The sequence below is a fragment of the Passer montanus genome, unplaced genomic scaffold, assembly GCF_014805655.1.
Source record: "Passer montanus isolate IOZ18808 unplaced genomic scaffold, ASM1480565v1 scaffold43, whole genome shotgun sequence".
NCBI classification, from domain to species: domain Eukaryota; kingdom Metazoa; phylum Chordata; class Aves; order Passeriformes; family Passeridae; genus Passer; species Passer montanus.
The window spans coordinates 987,646-1,010,635 of NW_024369151.1; the positions used below are offsets into that span (position 1 = coordinate 987,646).

The 22,990-nt window shown below is 49.6% G+C and overlaps 1 protein-coding gene across 9 annotated transcripts in view; it reads right to left on the reverse strand.

The window, feature by feature from the left end:
- The window catches only part of ZNF618 (zinc finger protein 618), a 148,789-nt gene extending 138,966 nt beyond the window's left edge, over nucleotides 1-9,823 (reverse strand). For all 9 annotated transcript variants that reach the window (XM_039719921.1, XM_039719922.1, XM_039719919.1 and 6 more), the window contains exon 1: nucleotides 9,560-9,823. In XM_039719921.1, the coding sequence (XP_039575855.1) occupies nucleotides 9,560-9,610 (51 nt within the window). In that variant the 5' untranslated portion in view covers nucleotides 9,611-9,823. The remainder of the gene's footprint in view (nucleotides 1-9,559) is intronic.
- Between the last annotated feature and the right edge of the window lie 13,167 nt (nucleotides 9,824-22,990).

Below are 22,990 nucleotides of genomic sequence, written 5' to 3' on the forward strand. Positions count from 1 at the left end.
ATTAGGTTAATTTGCAAACTGTAGACATATGTCTGCTTAAAGCAGACAGGAACATTTCATTTTATACATTTTAAATCTCACATAATGAACTCCAATCACAAGCAGTGTTTATGCTGCAGGAGGACGGCCAGGAGCTCCCTGTCAAAGGAGGGAAGCACAAACATTTCCCAAACTCACACAAACAAACAGCCACAACGTGGGACTTATCTCCTCCACCTTATCAGGAACCAAAAGCAAATGCAGCACTCTCAGCAAATCTACTTTCTGGCAACTAAACCAACTCAGATTACACAGGGGAAAAAAAAAAAAAAAAGACTAACCAAAAACCAAAAATAACCCCACCAAAAATTTAAATACATGCAAGATTTCAGGAAAAGGGACCTCATTTACTAAGGACACCACCATTCCACCCATGTGGATCACAGAGAATACCCACAGATGGAAAAAATCCACAGGGATCATTGAGTCCAGCCCCTGTCCCTGCCCAGACCCCCAGCAACCCCACCCTGGGCATCCCTGGCAGCGCTGGCCAAAGGCTCCTGGAGCTCTGGCAGCCTCGGGGCCGTGCCCATTCCCTGGGGAGCCTGGGCAGTGCCAGCACCCTCTGGGCTGCTGTTCTGCAGTGAATGCTCCAGGGCACTCTGCTACATCCCCTGGCATTTGCCAGCAGCCCCAGGAGCAGCACAGCAGCAGGGCTCCCAGACCCCGCGGGATGCAGTGGGGCTCTCTGGATCTATCTCCACCTGAATGCTCTCTCTGGGTACATTTACATTTTTTATTTCTCCCCTAGTGCCCTCCCCAGCTCCAGGCACAGCAGGTGCCCTGCCAGGCTGTGTCTCTGGCATGTCCTAACAAACCCCATGGAGCAGAAATGCTAATTCCAACTGTTATCATCAACCAGACAAATTTAAAGGCCTCTAAAATAAAGGCACATAAGAAAGTAAAAGTATGCCTCTCTTGGAGTTAATATGTAGTAACCCCAGTAGTATTAACCATAAGCAGAGAGATGCCCTGAAGCCAAGTCAAGACACACCCCAGGGCAACCTTCCTGGTGGTCATTCATTGATACCTTCCCCAGTGAAGTCCAACTCCAGCCCTGCCAGCCCCCACCAAGCCCAGGGCCACCAAAGGCCAGGTCCCAGCCTGTCCCCTGGTGTCACTGTCCCTGCCATTGCCCCTCAGCATCTTCAGCAGCATCCCCTGACTGCAAAGAGAAGTCCTGCTGAATTCCCAAGGGGATGTTCAGATCCCCTCTGCCATCAGCCTGATCCAAATCCAGCTGTCCCTCCCCACAGAGGTTTCCAAAATGCATGCACAAATTCAAAAACGTATTTTATTCCCAGCCAATAATTATCCTGCCTTCTTACAACTCTCTTCCCACCCTCAAAATCACAAATATCTCACAAACGCCAGTGAAAGCTCAGGATTTGCAGCCCACAGAGTAAGGCACATCAGACCTCAAGTGACAGATTTACACCCAGAAAAGCAGGAGCTATTCTTGGGTTTCGAGCCAGAGCCCTGCTGGGGCTGCCTGCACGCTGTTCTCTGCATGCTCCCAGCTCAGCCTCCAGCTACAGCCACCAGCCTGCAGACTTAACTCAAGAAATTGTACAGATCTGCTGGAAACGGGTTTCATTCATTCATTCTCTCCTCGTGTAACCAAGTAAATAGAATAGTAGTAAAAAAAAAAAAATCTCACCAAAATAGAGACAACTTGATTTCAAGTGTGCACCCCAAAGGCTCTGCAGCACCCCATGCCCTGCCCTGCTCCCAGTGGGGCCAGCCCACGTCGCTCCAGGTTTTCCTCCAGGTTCCCCTCCTGGCCCTCCCACACCAGCAGAGCTGCTGGCTTTGGTTGCAGTTCTGAAAACTGAGGTTTAATATTTCTAAAAATAGGTCTAAAGCAATTAAATACTTGCACTAAAATTGTTCTCAACACACTGGAAGCAGTAAATGACGGCCCTTCAACGCAAGCACACCCAACTTCTGAAAACTGACTTCTGCTGCTATTTTCAGGCAGGAAAGGATACCTACACCCACGCAGAGCAAAAAATTAACTTCCATAAGATTACTGCTGCCTGTGTGTATCTAGTAAAATGAAATCACAACAAATATTAAACCCTGAAGAGCCTGGAGACACAGTGGTGCCATTGGGACCCTAGCACTGGCATGTGAGCACATTTGGCCCATCCAGCCTGGCTCAGCTCGCTGCCAGTGGGAAGGTCTGACATACCTGGCTGCTCTCACCTCTGTCAGTTGCTGAGATATCAAACCTTGTGTGATAACATCCCTGATCTCTAAACCAGGGCAGAAAACACCATGGAGCTCCTGTGTTCCTGGCCCAGGCACAGGATGGACCCAACAGCCCTCACAGCATCCCAGACCCAGCTGAGAACCTCACTGCATCCAGGAGTGTCCCAGGCACATCCACATGCACAAACACAGCACAGGTATTGATCCCTCAAATACCTCTGGCAGCTCCTCCAGGCTCCAGCAGCTCCTCTCTGCTCCACACTCTGACATTCATGTTTCCCTTTGTCAGCCCCTTATCAGTGCAGGCAAATTCTCCAGTCTCTACTTCTCCACTTCCAGCCTTATTTTCCACATTACACCAGCCAAATATAGACATGAAACAAGCAGGAGTGTTGGGAATCACAAACAAGGAAAGCCTTGCCTATATAATTAAATCTTTGCAGGTACAGTACAGCAGAGAAACCTTTCTAAGCACACACACTGGAGTGCCTTGGAAATACAGGTGAGGGAAATGAAGGGAGGGACTCCCAAGGAAAGCTGCTCTAGCAGAGGAACTGGTGTGGTAACACTGCTCCCACCACCAAAAAGCACAAGGTTTGGTCACCCTCGGTCCTTCCCATGGGGACAGCCCCATGCCAGGCTGACCCAGGGCTCTGCACTTTCACCCCAAAAGAGCCACATGGCCTCCAGCTTCTCCAGAGGCAGCACAGCTCCATAAACCACAAGTTCCATCACCTGGCAGGATGGGACTCTGCCCTGGCCTCGGCCAAGAGTCACCCGGGGACGGCCACCCAGAGGGAGGCACAGGCAGGGGGTCCAGCTGGTCTGACCCCATCAAGGGCAAGCAGAACATGCCCTGTGCCCCCCACCCTGCCTCTGCTCCCCAGGCTGCCCCGGGCAGCATCCCAGCTGGAGCAAGAGCTGCCAGCATGCTGGCACAAGCCCTCGCAGCCCGGTCAGTGAACCAGAGCTAACTGCCACTCAACTGCCAAAAATCTGGAAAACACACACCACAAGAACTCTTCTCCATGGGTACAGAGGGGGTTTAATTAAGGGGATGGATTCTAATCTACCTGTGTAATGCCACGCTGCTCATGCCCTCCGTGCTGCCTCCTTGCCCAAATGCACAAAGCTTCTCTGCACTTCCAGTGAGCACAGGGGAGAATTTTCTTCATTTAATCTCTTTTTTCTGCCACTGCTTGCTTTGGGAGAATGCAACAAGTGAAACCCAAGTAACTCAGAGAGCCACCATGCAGCTTGCCCAGCATCTCCCTGTGCATTTACACACTCAGTAGTGCTGGAGTACAAACCCCACATTTCAGGAGATGACTTGCGTCCACCATTTGGAGTCTGACACGCATGTTCCAGCATGAGCAAAGCAATTTTAGTGTGGAAAGAAACTCACTGCTGAGCCCAGCCCACAGGATGACCAACACTGACACTGTGCATCACATCCCACCACAACCCCAGCAGCAGTGAGAGCCCTCAGCAAGAGACAGCAGAAAAGGTCCAGGGATGAGTGGATCCAAGGGACTCAAGGCTGAACATCAAAGCTCAACCAAGGGACCACTGTGACTGTGCCTTGGAACACCAAGGAGTGAGTCCAAGGCAGCTCTGATGTCTTCAGCACATCTTGGGAAGAGATCTCCTCTGCAGAGAGTATCTGCTCATCCTTTCCCCTCTTCCAGAGGAGACACGAGTGTGCAGCAATGCCTCCCACGTCCCAGGGTCACCTGAACAGCCACAGCCACATCCCAGCTTCCCCACAGCCAGGCACCAAACCCTGCTCCATCCAGAGCCCTCCAAACGGCTGCAGCCACGGCTTTTGGGGAGAAACTCTTGCTGAAGCCACCATCAACTGAAACTTCAGCTGTTGCTGAAGCCACCATCAACTCAAGCATCTGCTTATTATTTTTGATTATTAAATTTTGCATCCTCTTGGTTATGTTTGCAAGTGGAAAGCTCCATACATGTGGAGTATATGTTACATATTGTGTATTACACATTATTATTGTTATTCATGTTTTTCCACTCCCTCTCTGTTACAACTTTACCCCACTCCCACTGTCACCAGAGCTACCCAAGATCACCAGGAGCTGCTCCTACACAGGGCAACTTCCCCACACAGCAGGAGCCCCCGCCTTGCCCAGTCCCTTCTCCTGGTGCCATGGTTTAAAAATTCAGCTCTCACGTGATGAGGCAGAGCCACTGTGACAAGCTGCACCAGAGCCCCGTGCCCCTGATGAAAGGCACATTGCAAATGGTTATTTTTCATATACTATCCATGGTAAACAGCAGCATTCATTTCTATTCCCTTGCTCCAGACAAATCAATGATTGTTAATGCAAAGTCAACACGTCCAGATGTAGTTTGCATACTAGTTAACCACTAAATTGGCATCACATAGTACAAAATAATCAAGAGACATTCAAAGAATCAAACAAAAGCAAAAAGGAGGCAGATGACTAGCAATTAATCCATAAAAGACTTTTAAAAATTAGAAACTTCTTCCCCAGAAAATACGGTATGGCCAAATGGAATCCGTAAATGTGAAATTCCAAATATGCACAATGCTGGATGCACAGAAATGTGGAAATTGCAAGAAATAAATATCTCCTGGGGCCATTTCCCATGTCCCTTACCAAGAATATGCACAGCCTCCAGCAGCACTGCCAGCCCCTGCCCAGGCACCTCTTCCCCTCACCCTACTTGGTACATGATGTACAAATAGTGCCTGGTCTGGCAAACCTCTGACAAAACTCATGTTTTGGGGTGGCTCCCCACATCTGCAGGACCACCCTTGTCTGTTTTACAGCACACAAATACCGCCTGCAGGGATCCAAGCATGCACTGGAGCAAGCACAGAGCCAGGACAGCACCTGCAGGGAATGGGGGATGCAGAAAACCCTTGGGATGTGCCACACTTCCTGCACAGCCCCATCCCACAGCACCCTGGGCTGGCTGGCACACTCCCCTGGGCCACTCCTGAAATATGAGCCATGCTCAAGCTGAGGATGCTCAGGTAGAGGCAACCAGGGGCTCCCTGGGCAGTGCCAGGGACCTGACATTGCCACGCACCTGGAGCCAGTGTGGCCCTGCAGGACCTGTGCCATGGGGCTGTGCTATGGGGGCTGTGCCACGGGGGCTGTGCCATGGGGCTGTGCCACAGGGGCTGTGCCATGGGGCTGTGCCATGGGGCTGTGCCACGGGCACCAGGAGAAGCATCCAGGACCTCGGACTGAGTCCTGCCATGCCACAGTGGGAAGGTCGAAGTCCTTGACCAGGCACAGCATCCAAAGAATTATTGATCTACAGAATGTCCTGAGCTGGAGGGACCCACCAGGATCACCCAGCCCAGCCCCTGTCCCTGCCCAGACCCCCCAGCAACCCCACCCTGGGCATCCCTGGCAGCGCTGGCCAAAGGCTCCTGGAGCTCTGGCAGCCTCGGGGCCGTGCCCATTCCCTGGGGAGCCTGGGCAGTGCCAGCACCCTCTGGGGGAAGAGCCTTGCCCTGAGCTCCAGCCTGAGCCTGCCCGGGCACACTGTGCACAAATCCTGACTCTGTATCAGCATGACTCTTAGAGCAGGTTTCAACCTTCTCCCCTGCAAAATAAAATTAAAATTAAATTAATCTAATTTTTAGAACACTAATTCCACTCTAATTTCACTCCTGCACTTGCATAATTGCAAACTTGAGTGTGCATCACCGGGGCCACGTGACTGCACCCGTGAACTGAACTATTCCCAGCATTGCATTATGGCAGAGATATATATTTAAATTATCCTGGAGTCATGCAATAACCTCCCAAGGTTTTATATGGCATTTGTATAAATATTATCTACTACTTTAATAATATTATGTCTGTTTTCATTCTGGGATGAAAATATGTCACTGAAAATGAGGTCCTGGAAATTTTTCTTTTTTAAAAATACATTTCAGTTATGTCACAAGAAATCTGTTGGTATCACTCAGCTGAGCTCCCTCCCTCCCCTTCCCCTTCCAGGCTGCCAACAGCAATTTTGAAAAGGATAAAATATTGATCAACTTTCCAGAAGAAAAAAAAAAAAAAGGGAAAAAAAAATCCCCCTAAAGGCAGACTGCAATGAAAAATTATGAAATCTTTTCCAGGCAGGAGCAGGTTTGTGCTGGAAGGACAGGCAGAAAGGTGAGATTCAGACTCATTACAAACCCAGCAGCAGGAGCTGGTGCTGGAAAGCTGCAGCTCCCCAGGGAGTTAAAGATGGGAAAGGTTGCAGCTCCCCCAGCATCCCCGTGCAGGAGGACACGGCCTCGCCCCCAGCGCTGCAGAGCACACACAGCACCCCCAGCACACTGAGAACACCTCCAGTGCAGGCCTCCCTGCTTCAACCCCTCTGCTGCAGCAGAAACTCGAACGGCATCATTGCCACAGTTGGCATTGTGACCCCAGAACTGAGGCTTGGTCATTAATCCTAATTAAAATGCAGCACCCATCAGTGCATCCCCCTCCCCAAATCCCAAATCCACAGGGATGCTCCCCACATCTCCGGGTGTGTGCCAGGGCAAAGGAAAAGCAGCATCAAAAGGTCTGATTCACATGAGAAAAAAATGTACGAAACCTTAAAAAAAATAAAATTACAGCTAAACAGTTTCTTGGGGTACAATGATATTGTAGAAAAAGTTCTGGGGTGCAGCTCAAGGAAGGGAATTCTTGGAGGGTAAGAATATGGCAAAGCCACCAGGCTACAGCTTCCTGGATGAAACCATGAATAAAATATTCTCCAGGATTGTTTAACCCAATTTGGAGCATTGTGTGTAATTTTTACCCAGATGTGCCACCCGGCTCTAACTGCACCACTGCCGGGCTGGCACCGGCCTCCCGCTCCATTATTTGCTAAAAAAGGGATTCAGGAAGAGGGTGGGTCCCCTTCGGGGGGGCTGGGGGCAAATAAATGCAAAAATAAAAATATGGAGTTGACATTTCGGAGTATTTTTTCCTCCACCCAAGAGTTATCCTGCTTTGCAAATTTTTTCCATTTCCCCCCCCCTTTGAAAAACTCAAAACATGAAACAAATAAAGGGGAGAAAAGTGAAAACAGCCCCCAAACCCTGAATTCACCAGCCATTCCTTTCTGATTTCCAGCAAATATCAAATTACAGGGAACAGAAAATCAAAACAAACAAAAAAATTTAAAAAAAAAAACTTTTCAGGGATTTGAGATTCAAAATTAAAAATTCATTCTGGTTTGAAATTTAATTTTATTTTGTGCAGCACCCAGATTTCAGCATTTGGTGGTGGGTGCCTGGCAGCTCCAGAAACTCACTTTGGAATTTAAAATTTAAAAATGCTTTTTTCCAAAAAGGAAAAAAAAAAAAATCCAAACTGCTGCAGCTGTGGAGCCAGCCATCTTGCTATTTTGTCCCCATTTTAGAGAGGATACTGTGTCAAGGTTGGTAAAACTCAATGTTGACCTAATCTTTCCCTTCCTCTCCCTCCCCCACTTTTGGGTGGAAAGGCCATGTAGCTCTCCTAGATTGCTTTTTTCTTGAAACAATGCATGTTTCAGTGCTCTTTTGTTATTTATTTTTAAAAAGATCAATACCAAGACCCCAGTATTCAAGGGCAACCCTACAATAATAAACCAGTGTGTGCACAGTCCAGAACTCACAGGCACTCTGTAACAGCAAAATAATAGGGATAGGACAGCATTTAAAACAAACAAACAAACAAAACAATTAAGAAAAACCCCACCAAAAATAATAATGAAAAAAAAAATTTCAATTCAAACTCCAGCAAGGCTTTAACAGTCAAGGAGAAAAAGGATTTTGAAATTGTGAAAAATATCATGGCTGAGCCCTTTAAAAGCACTTCAGTTTGAAAAAAAAATGAAAATCACAAAATCTGCAATTATTTTTTCACAATATTGTTAATTATGCATATTCATAATATCATGGCGGACCTTATAATAAACCTGTGTAAATATTAGATTTACGTGAGCCATAGGACATAGAGTTATTACAGTGTGTTTAAAAAAAGCAGGGGAAAAAAACCTAAAAACCATACTGTGGAAATTTTCTTCTCTACAAAAGAAGTAGGAAATTAAATGCTGGAAACTGTTTTAATTATGCCAGGAGAAACCATCCAAAAAGCCAAGAAATTCTAAAATAAAACTGACATTCTACTCTTTATTTTGCTTGTCCTTGTGTTTTCTTGGACTGTGTTTAGAACCTCATTGTTTAACAGCAGTTTTGCATGAAATCCAAAATCACAAAAAAAAAAAAAAAAAAAATTTTTGGGTGTGTCCACAGCAAATTTTCTGGGTTCTTCATTTTCCTGCAAATCTCCTAATTTCAAACAAAATAACTTTAAGCACTGCAACAAAAAGAAAAAAAAATAAACCCTGAGTTTTGGCAGAGCTTGCTGCACAAGTTCAAAATTACAATGAAGCCCAATTCCTAATTGCTCCGGAACAGCAATTCTCCCACTTTCCCAAACTAATCCCTCCCTGCAGCTCACCCGGGGGGGCCCACCAAAAACTTGACTCACTTTCCTTTCCCAGCACACTGCTGCTCCCAGGCTCCGTTTTTCTCCAGAAAATGGGGGTGGAGGGGAGAAAAACCTGAATTCATTCAAATTCCTGTTTAATTTTCATTTCCATGATCTGGGCTTTGGCTCCAAAGGGACACACAGGAAATTTGCGGGGATCTGGGGAGGCTGCCGGAGGAACCCCAACATAAGCGATCCCGCCCCAACTTTCTGGGAAAAAAATTAGAAATAGCAGAATATTTCCTTTTTTTTTTTTTTTTTCAATTTTAATTTTTTTTTTTATTTACGAAATAGTCTCCTCTAGGTGGCGTTGTTTTAATGGAAAAAAAATGGGGGGGAAAAAAACCAAAACGTTCCGGAGGAAAAATTAAGAGAAGGAGGAAAAAAAGAAAAAAAAGGGGAAAAAAAAGGAAAATAAAAGGAAAATAAAAAGAATAAAAAAAAGGCGCGGGAAGGGGCGCGGGACGCGGAGCGCGGCGGGGCCGGGCCGGGCCGGGCCGGGGTGCGGGGCCGGGCCGGGCCGAGGGGCGGCTCGTCCCCGACATGGCTGCTGAGCTCCGCTTTGTTTTCCGCCCGGTCCGAGCGGCCGCGGGCTCCGGCACCGCGGGGTCGGAGGAGCCGCTGCCGGCGCTGCCCCCGCGCACTGCGCCAAAGCGCCGCCGGGGCTCCGCGACGGGGCGGCTGCGGCTGCCGCCCTCCCTCCTTCCCTTCCCTTCCGTTCCCTTCCTCCCCGCTCCCTCCGCCTCCCCCCGGGGACACGCCGCCCGGCCGCCGCGTACCTGCGCTGCCGCCGCCGCCGCCGCCGGAGCGGAGCCGTCCGGCTGGTTCATGGGGCTGGGGCGGGAGCAGGCGAGCCCCGCGCCGCCGCGGCCTGCGATCCGCCCGCCGCGCACAAAGCCGCCGCCGCCGCCGCTGCCTCCTTTCCGCCCTCCCAGGAGCGGCGAGTGGGGGCGATGCCCCCGCTGCGCGGGTGGGCGGCTCGCCGGGCTGCTGCAGCCCCCCTTCCCCCCGGGGCATGGGCCGGGGCGGCCGCCGCGGGCACGGGCGCTCGCGGCGCCCCCCGGGAGGTGTCCCGCGGTGTGTGTGTGTGGCGGGGTGCGGGCTGCGGACCCCGGCCCGTCCCGGGCCCCGCGGACCCCGGCCCAGCTCGGGGAGAGTTCCCCGGGCTGCGCGGTGGCCCCGGCCCGGGCAGGGGGCGAGAGCCCGGCGGGTGGGAGCTGTGGGGAGAGCCCGGGTCCCGCACGGCTTCCCCAGGCCTCGTACCCCTCACTGAGCACGTGGGGAAGGGTCTAGGGACGAAGCGGCATCCGAGGGGACGCGGGGTGAGAGGGGACAGATGGCTCGCCAGAACGGACACGAGGGAACCGCTGGAGATGTGTCAGGCAGGGTCAGGCTGGAGCTCAGGGCAAGGCTCTTCCCCCAGAGGGTGCTGGCACTGCCCAGGCTCCCCAGGGAATGGGCACGGCCCCGAGGCTGCCAGAGCTCCAGGAGCCTTTGGACAGCGCTGCCAGGGATGCCCAGGGTGGGGTCGGTGGGGGCTCTGGGCAGGGACAGGGGCTGGACTCAATGATCCTTGTTGGTTTCTTCCATGTCAGGAAAGTCTGTGATTCCATGATTGTCTGAACAGCTTGGGCAACACCATGCCTGCCTCCTCTTCCCCAACTCTTTCTTCCCCCCACAGCACACCCAGGGCTGAAATCACCCCTTGCCCTTTTAGCCTCGAAGCTCCCAGCTCTTGGTCCCCACGTGTTTGAGAGTTGTTTTGCCACAACACAAAACAGGGAAAGCCTTTCTCTACCCCCACACAAAACTCATCCTGACACCCTGTCCCTCCACCAAGAGCTTTTCCTCACCATATGCTCACAACGCTCATCGCTGCTCTCGTTTGCTCAAGCAAACCTGTTAATTTCATCAGCAAACTTTGTTAATTTCCTCCAAAAAGAAAGGGAAAAAAAATAAATCAGTGCTTTTCTTCCCCTGGAAAGCACACAGCATTAACTATAAACATAATTACATCTCATACATACCTGGTGTTTTCTTCCTTGTGAAGCAGTACCAAAAATAGTTATTAATAATATTAATAAAATAATCTGAACTTGTGAATTTTCCTGCCCCAGCCCATGAAACTGTCTTTCCCAAGAGCTCCACAAAACCAAGGATTTGTATGAAGCCAAATGCTGATTTTGCTCTTGTTCCCCAGCCTAAAGACAACTTCAAAGATATTGCAAAACACAGATTTATTTTTCTTAATATCTTTTATGCAGATTTCATTCCAAATCACTGTACGGTCAGATAATGTAATTACAGAGCTAAATAAAAACAAAGGGGCAGGGGAATTGGTGGAGACATTGGGCAAGGGAAGATGTTTTCTGAGTGAGCTTAGAAGGGATGTGGGAAGTCAAGAAGCAGAAACCACTCACAAGGTTTCAACCCCAGCACAGGCATGAAGTGCAGCCAGAAGGAATCCCCCGTGGAGCAGACTAAAGCAGAATTTGGTGTTTGACAAATGTTTGAGGAGGGTTTGGGGGAAAATGCGGTTTTGACACGGAGTTTGCAGAATGAGGAGAAGCTTGGATATACCCTCAACATACCTTTGTCTTTGGAAACCTGCTTGCTGCCCTCCAAAAGCCACAGCCTGGAGGTAAAAGATGCCTGCCCCACTGTGTCGCTCATGGCTGAGGGCACATTTCAGGCCATGCCTGGATGCTTTGAAGCATGTTCAGCACTGGAGAACCCATCACAGCTCATGGTGTGGCCAACCATTGCCCAACCATTGCCCAACCATTCATCACCTTCTCGCTTTGAGCCTGACCCTGTTTTGCTTCCATTTGATCCATTTGTAACATGGAAAAGCTTTCTGCCTCCCATGTCCACAAACTGTGCATAAATCATACCTTCACCTTCTTTTGCGGACCCTCTTCCCTCTGGAAGGACAATGTTTGAGCTCTCCAAGCTTCCTCAGCCCAAACCTCCCATTTCTTTTGGTCATGGAGACAGAATAGATGCAGAAGAGGGGTGGCAGCTGTGAAACTCACAGAGATCCCAACCAGATCTCTGTCATGCGTGTTTTTGCAATGGCTTTGCAGTCTGCTTTGTCTGCTCAGCAAGCACAGACACAGCTCTGAGTGGAGGGGTTTGGGGTCCACAGGGGAGAGTTCCCAGTTCTGGGTCAGATCTCAGAGTTCAAAGCCTCCCTCCTGAGGGATTTGGCTGTTGGTTGGTCCTGACTTTGTGAAACCGGCCCTTAGAATGCACCTGTGTTCCTGCTGCTGATTTTGTGCTGTTTAGACACAAAAAACACCATCACTGCTGACCCCTCCTGCCTGAGGGACAGCCCCCTCTCCTCCAATGGAGTGAGGTCCAGTGCAGAAATTCTGCAAGTCAAGACATCCTTGATTAGGAAATTTCTATGGATTAGGTCTGGGAAATTCCAAGCATGTTTTATTCCTGGCAGAGTGAGATACCCATCAGGTCACTCAGGCTGAAGTCCCTTCTGATGAGGAGACCTCTTTGGGACAGATGTTTTAGTCTTGCCACTCCAGTAGCATCCAATGGGCTCTTATGTCCTGACTGGTACCAAATTTTGGCTTTGTCTCTCAAAACTTCCTCATTATCAGTGACCAAAGCCTGAAAACCCACATCCTTATTTTGAAGTACCCTCAGACCTTCCCTGGGTAACAGCTAATGACAGGCCAATTGCAGTCAGGAACTCTCCACACCACATTTCAGAACACTTTCCAAGAAAGGTCAGTCATTTACTCCAGCTTCTGGTGTCCGCAGGCAGAGATGACAGTGGTACTCACATCTCTGTGGGATTCCCAGCCTGAAAAGCTTGAATTCCTCCTGGAACTTCAGTATCTGCATGGCGCTGGGCTTGCCAGAGGTAACTCAGTGACTTCTCCCTTCTTTCCTACCCTTCAGATGAAGCAGCAGCAATGCTTTCACCTTCCCAGGCAAGCTCTGTAGTCATTTCAGACTGGGAATGCTATCCTGGTAGGACACCCAGCTCCCATGAGCTGGAAAGGGTGTCCTGGCTGCAGTAATCCTAAGTGATAATATGATTAAAGATCATGACAATGCAATGCATACAAGGGCTGGTTCTGCAGGCTTGAGAACCTTTTACTGTGCTGTATTCTCCTGGACTCCCTATGGGTTGTTTGTGAGGCAGGCAGCACTAACAGTTGCTACTCTGTGTGAATGTCAAACCCTGCAGAGCATCCATCCCGAGGTGATGGAGTGTCCTGGACTTTGCTTCCTGCAGCCTGGACTTCTGCTCGAGCTGTGGGGTCAGGGATGGTGGTAGCAGGGACAGGCTGTTGGGCAAACAAGTCAGAGGGAGATGCCACTTAGCCCCTGGAAGGGCATTACAGTCCACAGCTAACTTCATTTTGGAAAAGTGGGGAGGTTTACGTTGGGTATTAGGAAAAGGCTCTTCCCCCAGAGGGTGCTGGCACTGCCCAGGCTCCCCAGGGAATGGGCACGGCCCCGAGGCTGCCAGAGCTCCAGGAGCCTTTGGCCAGCGCTGCCAGGGATGCCCAGGGTGGGGTTGGTGGGGGGTCTGGGCAGGGACAAGAGTTGCATTGATGATCCTTGATCCCTTCCAGCTCAGGAGGTTCTGTGATTCTTTGAATGCTCACCTGAGGACAAAGATACAACACAGTGGAGGCAAAGCCCAGTGAGGTGATGAGGATTCTGCATAAGGCACTTGTGCTTATTCCAGCGATGAGCCCCTCTGTGGGATATGTGCTCAATAGTCTGGAGGAGGAAATTATTGGTAGCAGTCCTCCTAAGTAAATCTAGAGCTCACAATCACCTTCATACATCACAGCATTCAGTCATCTGGGCCAAAGGTTATCCCTGAGGGATGTGGGGTACCCTCTGTTCCAGTGCCCACTCTGAAGTTTGGAATCTGTGCCTGAAACACTGAGGTTGAACCCCGTGCTGGGGCAAAACGCTGAACACTCCTCATCACTGCTATAAATAAGAAAGAGTCGGCAAACCACGGTCAGGAAATGGCCAAAGGACTATTTATAATCACTGCTATCTGCAAAGATATTTGTGAGACCAGCAGAAAAAAATAAATCCCCACTTCACTCTTCCTGACCCCGTCACCGTCTGTTTGCTTCGCTCTGAGGCATTAAAGCTCATCAGAAGTGTTTGCCAATGGTTATACAGAAAGGAAGTGTTGGATTGTATTTGTTCTTGTCAGCACTGAGCTGCTCCTTCCTTTTCCAGCTGTGATTGCTTTCGTCCCCTCGTTTGCTGGGACCGTGTGCACCCTGAGAGCTTGAAAGGATCTGCACCAGTGTGAGCTGCAGCACAGACTGGGGATCTCTGCAATGGACTGAATGCTCTGAAAACCAACAGTGGACAACAGGAGCTCCAAAAACACTCAGTTTCAGGTACAAAGCTTCTCCCTTCACGACGATTAATGAGTCCTTCTATTGCATCAAAGCCTTGTCAGAAATTGCAGTGGCTGAGTGGTTGGGATGGGTTTTGTTTGGATGATGCCAGTAAAGCATGTCCTGAGGAAATTCCAGGGAGAGCCCACGTCTCTGATTGTAGAGCTGATGGTGTGAGCTGGGATGCAGGTGGGGCTTTGCTCCTCCTGAGCCGGGTGCTTGGTGAAGAGGCTGGAGCTGTGCAGGGCTCAGGATGCAGCTGAATTTCAGGAGCAAATGCCAGGGTGTGGGAGAATTTACAAGCATGTGAGTGTGTATTTTACCTATATAAAACAAGAAAACTTCGGTTTTAAAAGCATTAGGATTGTATAAACATGACACTGTCCAGAGCAAACTACAAAGCAATAAAATCCCAAACCATGAGATACCTGTTCCCCGCTCTTTAATGACCACACAACACATTTCTGCTGACAGGGAGAGATTTATTGCTGCAACAAAGAGCTTCTTTCTTCCTCCAACAAATAATGAAATGGCCACCTCCCAGTGTTGGAATCTACTCTGCTTTTACCTTAGAGCATCTTCCAGTGCCTAAAGGGGCCCCAGGAGAGCCAGAGAAGGACTGGGGACAAGGGATGGAGGGACAGGACATAGGGAATGGCTTCCACTGCCAGAGGGCAGGGATGGATGGGATATTGGGAATGAATTGTTCCGTAGGAGGCGGGCAGGCCCTGGCACAGGGTGCCCAGAGCAGCTGGGGCTGCCCCTGGATCCCTGGCAGTGCCCAAGGCCAGGCTGACAGGGCTTGGAGCAGCCACTGTCCCTGCCCGTGGCAGGGGTGGGACAAGATGAGCTTACAGGTCCTTTCCAGGCCAAACTATTCCGGGATTCCACCTGGAGGTGCAAGGCAGCAGATCCCCACTTGTGGGTTCACCAGGGGGGGTTCCAGCTGCAGTTGTTGGGCCACCTGCCTTTATGGCAGGAGGATGCTCGGAGCTCCCCTGCCCTCCCAGGGTCCGCACATGTTGGGATGCTGGAGCTGCTAGCAGAGCTTGGGCAGCTCTGTTTTCATGTATCTGAGGAACACACGCTGGACTGAGGGAGAACACTGGGAGGAGAAGGCCCTGAGTGCTGTCCCAGCCTGGCTGAGAAGCCACGGGGGCATTCTGGGCTGGCACATGAGGCGGGGCTGTGTGCTTGGGTACAGCTCGGGCTGTGCATCATGCCCACAATTGTGTTTGCCAGGAAAAAGGTGTCCAAGAAAATTCCGACACAGAAGCAAAGAACCTTAATAAATGGGATTTAAATAATAGATTTAGCTGAAAATCCCCAGAAGACGGATTTTTTATCCACACATCAGGTGCTGTAAGCTTAGAAAAAGATAACAAAGCATTCCTCAGACAGAAAAGGTTGAGTTTCTGCTTTAATTGAAAAATCATATGTGGTTTTGATACTCCTAGAGAGATGTTATGTTAAGAAGTAGTTTATACTGAGAGATGTATCATCACTATTTTGGGGTAAATTAGATTAAAGTGATTTGCAGTTATCCCCATGCTAAGCAGTATAAAGGGAAGAAATGGGAAGTTAAAGTTGTATTTAGGAGAAGTGCAGGCAGTTTGCTGAGCAAATCTTGACTCGGCTCTGCCTTAACAGGCAACTGTCAGCTCAGTATTAGAGAGGAATTGTAGCTTTCTGGACCCATAATCAGATTTATCTGTCTCTTCTTTACAGTGGCATGGCACAGCAGAATTAAGAATATTTGCATGCCTTAAATTGAGTCTTTCTGCTTTAATTGTGTAATTATGGAAATCACTATTTAGGGATCCATAGCATGGCTCTGCTGAATTCTGCACTTCAGGCAGGCACACAATCCCTTCGTGAAAGAGTACTCCCTGCAAAATCCCAGCATCCAGTGTGGAGTGTGGAATACATGTCCTGGGTACGTATTTGCAAATTCATTAATTAACTTATCAGTTCAAACTAATTAAAAATTGGTTCTTTAGCAAATCTAATACATTGTGGCAGACCTGTCTTTTTTTTTCCTGAAGATCCTATTAGCGGAGTAATGCAGACCCTGCAACCTTCCTGTGTAATTAATACTCACGGAAATCTTACATATAAATTTCACTGGCAGAATTTATTTGACAATGGTCTCTTACGAGATTACACTTCATAACTGGAAGTTTATTAAGCAAGGCTCGTTTGCAGGGTTTTCCTTCAGTTTCCCATAAGGGTTTGCCTCCCTTCCAGCCCTCATGGTCCCGTGTTACTGGGGCTCTCACACTGCTCTGCTGGGGTGAAGCCTCACGGAGCAAGGAGCTTGGGAGGGCTGTAGCTGCTCTGGAGCAACAGGAAGCAGCCACACAAATGGGAGAACTGGTCCACAAGCCATGGGTTGACTAACAAGCATAAACTTGTCTTTTAAATTCATTATAACCCCTTTAGTTCATCCCGTGTGGGCCACGGGGCGGGAGGATGAAGAAGAGAAAGATTTCCTGGCTGTTTGTCAGCATCACAAACAGAATATCCTAAATAATACATGACTGAGTGGTGTGATTAATTTTATTTGCACTCACAAACCATGCACTTCCAGCTTCCCTGTGTGTGAGTAATGTGTCCCTGCCAGACACACGCCAGGAGAGCCCTTTGAGCCACCCCACCACAGACTGCATCACCCCAAAACCACCCCGCAAACTTCCCTGGGCTCAGGCAAGACAAAGAGCCTGACCAAAATGTAACACGCTGTCATTTGTAATCCTGCCACAGCTGCTGACCCACCTCGGGTTGGTCTGAGCTGTGCCCAATCCAGTTGTGCAACTGGCAGGAAACCGTGGATCCTCACGGAAGGGCTCTCAGTAAAACTGGGGATTTCTCTGGCACTGGTAATTACAAACAGCAGCTAACAGAGCTCTCACTCAACATCAGCAGAGCACAGCTCTCACTGAGCTTTGCACCCCCTCAGAGATGAACTCAGAATTAAAAAAAGGTAAAATTGAGTAAGCAGGAAAGGGCACATTTAAAAATGCCTTTTAAAATGGAGTGGTGGCGTGTAGCTGTGCTGAGCTCCAGTAAAGAGTGTCCCATTCCCTCCCCGTGGAGCAGATCTGGTGGCCCCGGGACAGAGCAGCCCCTTGGCCACCGGGAGCCCCTCGCTGCCAGCCCCTCTCGCAGCCCCCGGCGCTCTCCTCCCGCTGCGCCGCTGAGCCTCTGCTCATAAATTAACAAACTGCAAATACAACATTAAATAATAGCAAATGCATCCTTACAAACAAACAAATAAATATTTCCAGTGCTTTATTAATAGAATTTTGACAGCTTCATTAGGTTGGTGAAATTTCAAGATACTTAATGAAATAATGCTTCATTCCTTGGCTTGTGATATAAATTCTAATGAAATGCGCAATTCCAATTCATCCCCGACAAACTGTGATGCTCTGCTCACAAGGCACTATCATACTGCCAAGGTTTTTATTTCCCTGACATTATGATCTTAACAATTTTATTTTAACAGTTGGAATGGTAGTGCCTAATAAGTTAAACAGCAAAATAAAAGATCCCTCTAGAATGAAAAAAAAAAAGTATATGTTTAGGTGGAAGAGACTTCAGAACAGATTATGGGTTGTTTTATATTCTAAATATGACACATTAATATCTACTCATTTAATACTGTAATTTTTTTAAGTTCTTTTCACTGAAAGATGATCTTTATTTCTCTGAAAATTGCCTGGTGGAATCCCCACTTGTGCAAATGATAAGTGACTGCTGCACACCACGAGCTAAATGCTCCAGAGCTCAGTGGAGCTGCCCTTAAATGAACAAAGTAAATGGAAAAAAAATTAAGTAGAATTAATATTATTAAAGATAATAATATAAATTATTAGTAGTATTCTATTAAGGTCAGATTAATCCCACTACAATTCAATTGGAATAATACGTGCAATTTATGCAATCACAAATGTTTTAACATTTAAATTACCTTTCTGGCATTCTGGAAAGCTGTATTTTGCATTCCAGAGCAAGGCAAGCCCTCGCCGGAGCGGAGCGCGGAGCCCCGGCCCCGATGCTCCCTCAACCCCTTAGCCCCTCAGCCCCCTCGGCCCCCTCAGTCCCGATGCTCCCTCAGCTCCGCGGCCCCTCAGCCCCCTCGGCCTCGCTGCTCCTTCAGCCCCTCGGCCCCGCAGCCCAGCTGCTCCCCCAGCCCCCTCAGCTTCCTCCCCCCTCAGCCCCCTCAGCCCCGGCGGGGCCGGGCCGGGCCCGCAGCCCCCGAGCGCCGAGCGGCTCCGGCCCCCTCTAGGGGCTGCAGCACGAATCGAGGGCTGCGGCTCGGCTCCAGCCGCTCACCCTGCCCGGGGTGCTGACCTGCCGAGGAGACGGCTCAGAGCCCCTGCCAGGGCTTAAAGGGGCTCCAGGAGAGCTGGAGAGGGACTGGGGACAAGGCATGGAGGGACAGGACACAGGGAATGGCTCCCACTGCCAGAGGGCAGGGATGGATGGGATATTGGGAATTAGGAATTGTTCTCTGGCAGGGTGGGCAGGCCCTGGCACAGGGTGCCCAGAGCAGCTGTGGCTGCCCCTGGATCCCTGGAAGATTCCAAGGCTGGATGGGCTAGGAGCAGCCTGGGACAGTGGGAGGTGTCCCTGCCATGGCAGGAGGGTAGAACAAGATGTCTTTCAGGTCCCTTGTCACCCAAACCATTCCATGATTGTGTGATTCAGTCACCCTCTGGATGCTGAGTGTGGCACCTTGGCTCTGGGCCCGGGGCACCTGAGGGATGGGGCCTTTCCCACCCCTGCAGCGCTGTGAGGGATCGGAACAGGCTGGATGGATGGGATGAGACCAACTGTAGAGGTTCAACAAGGCAAAATGCCAGGTTCTGCACTTGGATCACAACAACCCCACAGCAAGGCTCCAGGCTGGGGCAGGTCACCCTCCGGATGCTGAGTGTGGCACCTTGGCTCTGGGCCCGGGGCACCTGAGGGATGGGGCCTTTCCCACCCCTGCAGCGCTGTGAGGGATCGGAACAGGCTGGATGGATGGGATGAGACCAACTGTAGAGGTTCAACAAGGCAAAATGCCAGGTTCTGCACTTGGATCACAACAACCCCACAGCAAGGCTCCAGGCTGGGGCAGAGGGGCCTTTCCTCCATTTCCACTTGCTGGAGACACCAGCAGCTCTTTGAGACCTGGAGCATCTAATTCGTGCCAAGGTCCCCAGGGGGACCTCCTGATACTGTGAAAATGCAAATGAATAAGTAAGACAACTAAAGTTTTGACTCAAAGGGGATTTTGTGGCTGGCTGTGGGTGCAGGATCCACCTTCACCCATTTTGCAGCACCATCGTGGGACAGTGACACAGCTGTGGGCTTACAATATAATTACAAGCCTTTGCAAGCTCCAGGGGCTGTTGTGCCGGGTCTGTGTAGGAACAGCATTCCATCACCTGGAGAGGCTCTGAGCCCTGTCACTGTCCCACCTGGGTGCTGACCTGTCCTCTCCTGGGGCTTGGAGCTCAGGGACGAGGCTGCTGCCCATGGCTGCAGCATTCTGGGGGCAAGTACAGGGTGCAAAACCTCCTCCCAAGCTCAGGTGACACTTGGACATGGCCACAGAGGTGCTGGTGACACAGCTGTGGCATCACTGGGAGTGGGACCATCCTACTTGGAGACAAAGCCTGCATTCCACCCACGTGAGCTGATCCCGTTCTCTCCTTCATTGCTGTCTGCAAGGATGAATGTGTCAGAGGTTGCCAGGGGTCCAACTCTTCTCATAATGGTGGTTATACAAATAATCTCAGGTTTCGATTAAAAATAATCATGGTTTTGATGGCTTTTCCCCAGTGTTCAGCAGCAGCAGGCCGTGAGCCAGCAGCTGTCCCCAGATAAGATCTACACAGAGTAAGGGAGGGCAATTGGCCATCATTTTTGAAGACATTATTTTTAAACACTGCGAGTGCAGTGACAGAGGAGAGGCTCAGAACAAGGGCAGTCTGTGGCCTGGGTCAGCCCCGTGCCTGAAGGGGGGGAATGCTGCATTTCAGCAAGCCCTTGCAGTATGCAATGGACCATTTGCTGCAGTGCCCCAAAACCCTCTGAGGAAAAAGTCTCTTGTACATTCTCTAAATTTAAGCTTCCTCCAATGCCCCGAGGAGTTTATGAGCTGCTTGACCAAGATAATGACACTCTGACATTTTTGGATCCTGTCGGTGACACTGTTATTAATTTTACCATCTAATTTTATCATTTTTATCATCTTTTTCATGTAAAAGCAGAGACCACAATTAGGATTCTTTTTCTTGTTGATAATAACAGCTCTTACTACCTATAACTCATCAGCCAGATTTTTCTTTAATGCATTTGGCTTCCCTTATCAATTTCCCACCACTCAGAAATGTTAAATTATCCTGATTACTAGTTTTTCTCTTTTCCCCCCACCTATTCTTTATGCACTGCTTCTTTTTCTAATTGCTGCTTTCATTTTCACCTAGAGAGATCTCAAAATCAAACACCATTCTTCCAAAATTATGGCACAAATAGAACTTTTCAGCCAGGTTGGGAACTCTTAGTGGGAACTTTTTATTTTTCACTCATTTATGTACATGTTTATTTTTCTTCCCAGCGAGTTTTCCTCACCTCTTTATTCAGCCTCACAGATCCAGGGAGAAGCACCAGGTATATGTTACTGGTTGGGACTGTCTTTTATTATCCCATAATTAATGCAATCAGGTCATGATCACCGGTCTCCAGGCAACCACCGATTTCTAGTTCAGTGATCAATTCATCTTTATCCATCATAATAAGATCTAAAATAGAATTACCTCACGTTAGGTGCCATCTCTTTTGTGTTAGAAAATTATCATAGATAATTTTTAGAGATGCCACTGATGTTTTATTACTGCCTGCAGGAGGTCTCCAGCATTCACCTCCCACAGCAATGTCCTGCAGAAAAGGAGTTTCTTTGGGCACCCCATGGGCAGTGCCCCCAGCTCGGGGTGTGGTGGCACAAATGCAGGAAATAGAGAGAACTGCCACTTTATCTCTGTTCATGGGATGGAAGGGACCTGAAAGCTCCCCTTCCCTTCCCTTCCCTTCCCTTCCCTTCCCTTCCCTTCCCTTCCCTCCCATGGGCAGGAACAACTCCCACCAGCCCAGGCTGCTCCAAGTCTCATCCAGCCTGGCCTTGGCCACAGGGCCAGGGCCTGCCCACCTCACAGGGACAAGTTTACTCCTAACATCGAAGTTTCTCCTATTTTTGTTTAGAACTGCCACCCCATTTTCTATGTGCTCATGTAAAAAGTCCCTCTCCTTTTCACAAACCCCTTTTAGGCCCTGGCAGGGGCTCTGAGCTCTCTCTGGAGCCTTCTCCTCTGCGGGTGAACACCCCCAGCTCTCCCAGGCTGGCTCCAGAGCAGAGGGGCTCCAGCCCCTGGAGCATTTCTAGTGCCTCCTCTGGATCTCTCCAGCAGCTCCAGGTCCTTCCTGTGCTGGGACCCAGCTCTGCAGATGGGATCTCACCTGAGCACAGGGGCAGAATCTGGGGGATCAGCCCAGCATGTGTTTGGCCTTCTGGGTGCCAGCACACACAGCCAGAGCAGGTCCAGCTTTCCCCCACAGGAATCCCCAGGTCCTGCTCCCAGAGCTGCTTCCAGGGAATTCTGGCTGTGCTCATGTCTGGGGTTGCCCTGAGCCAGGTGCAGCACCTGCCCTTGGTCTAATCAGACCTCATAACATTCCCACGGGAAACCTCTTGAGCTTGTCCAGGTCCCTCTGTGTGATGTCCCATCCTTCAGGAGTGTCACTGCACCCTTAGCTTGGTGTTACCTGCCAGCCTGCTCAGGCTGCCCTCCATCTCAATGTCTGTCCTGTCCTTTATGGCCAGATGAGATATCCCAGCTATTCCTTCTCGTTATGTCCCTCTGTAGCTTGCTTCACACACTCATGAGCTCCTGAATTTATTTTTACAAACATCCTCCAGCTCTTCCTAAGGATGTCCAGCTTATTCATTCCCCTGCCTGTGCAATTCCAGGTGAGCAGATATTGTGTCCCCACTGGAATTATGTTGGGAATCCCATCCAGCCCATATGCAATTTTTTTAAGTTATAAAGATATTTGAAATATTTTTGATCAATTAGAGTAATTCAGAATTTTGAGGAGTGTAATGAAAACCGGTGATTTAAAAAGTCAAGTTTATTGAATTCAACTGACTCTTAAATCAACATTGTCATTATATTTCTGTCCTATTTTATTTCCTCTTGGTTGGTTTTAGGCTGAAAATAGACTGAATTCAGTCTTTTCAGATGGCATCTTATATCTGTGCAGATCCTGGGAAAGAGCTCCTGGTCCTGTTTGGCACATTTACATGGCATTGCAAGGGAAATGGTGAATAAATCTGTAACGCTCAGTTCCACAGGGAGTCCTTCGGTGTCAGCAGCAGGGCTGGAGCAGAGCTGGTGCCTCCTGCAGTCCTCAAGGCTGGGGTTCACCTGGAGCTTCCTGGGTCAGTGTGGACAAGGACACGGGAGCCCTGAGGAGCAGCTGAGCTCTTTTGGGCTCTCCAGATTCCAGCAGGTTCCTCCCGAGGCTGCTGGAGACCATCCTGCAGGGTTGCCATGAACTGTCACCCCTGACAGTCTGCAGAGTGCCCTGGCAGCCCTGAACTCAGCAGGGGCTGGACATTGTGGAGGGTCCCGTGCCCCTCCCAGGGGCAGAGCACGAGGCAGGGTGTCCTCCAGCCTTGTGCTGCCTCAGTTCCCCATCTTCCAATGGAAACACTAAAAATCAGGCTCTTGTGTGGGACTCTGCAAGGAAATATTT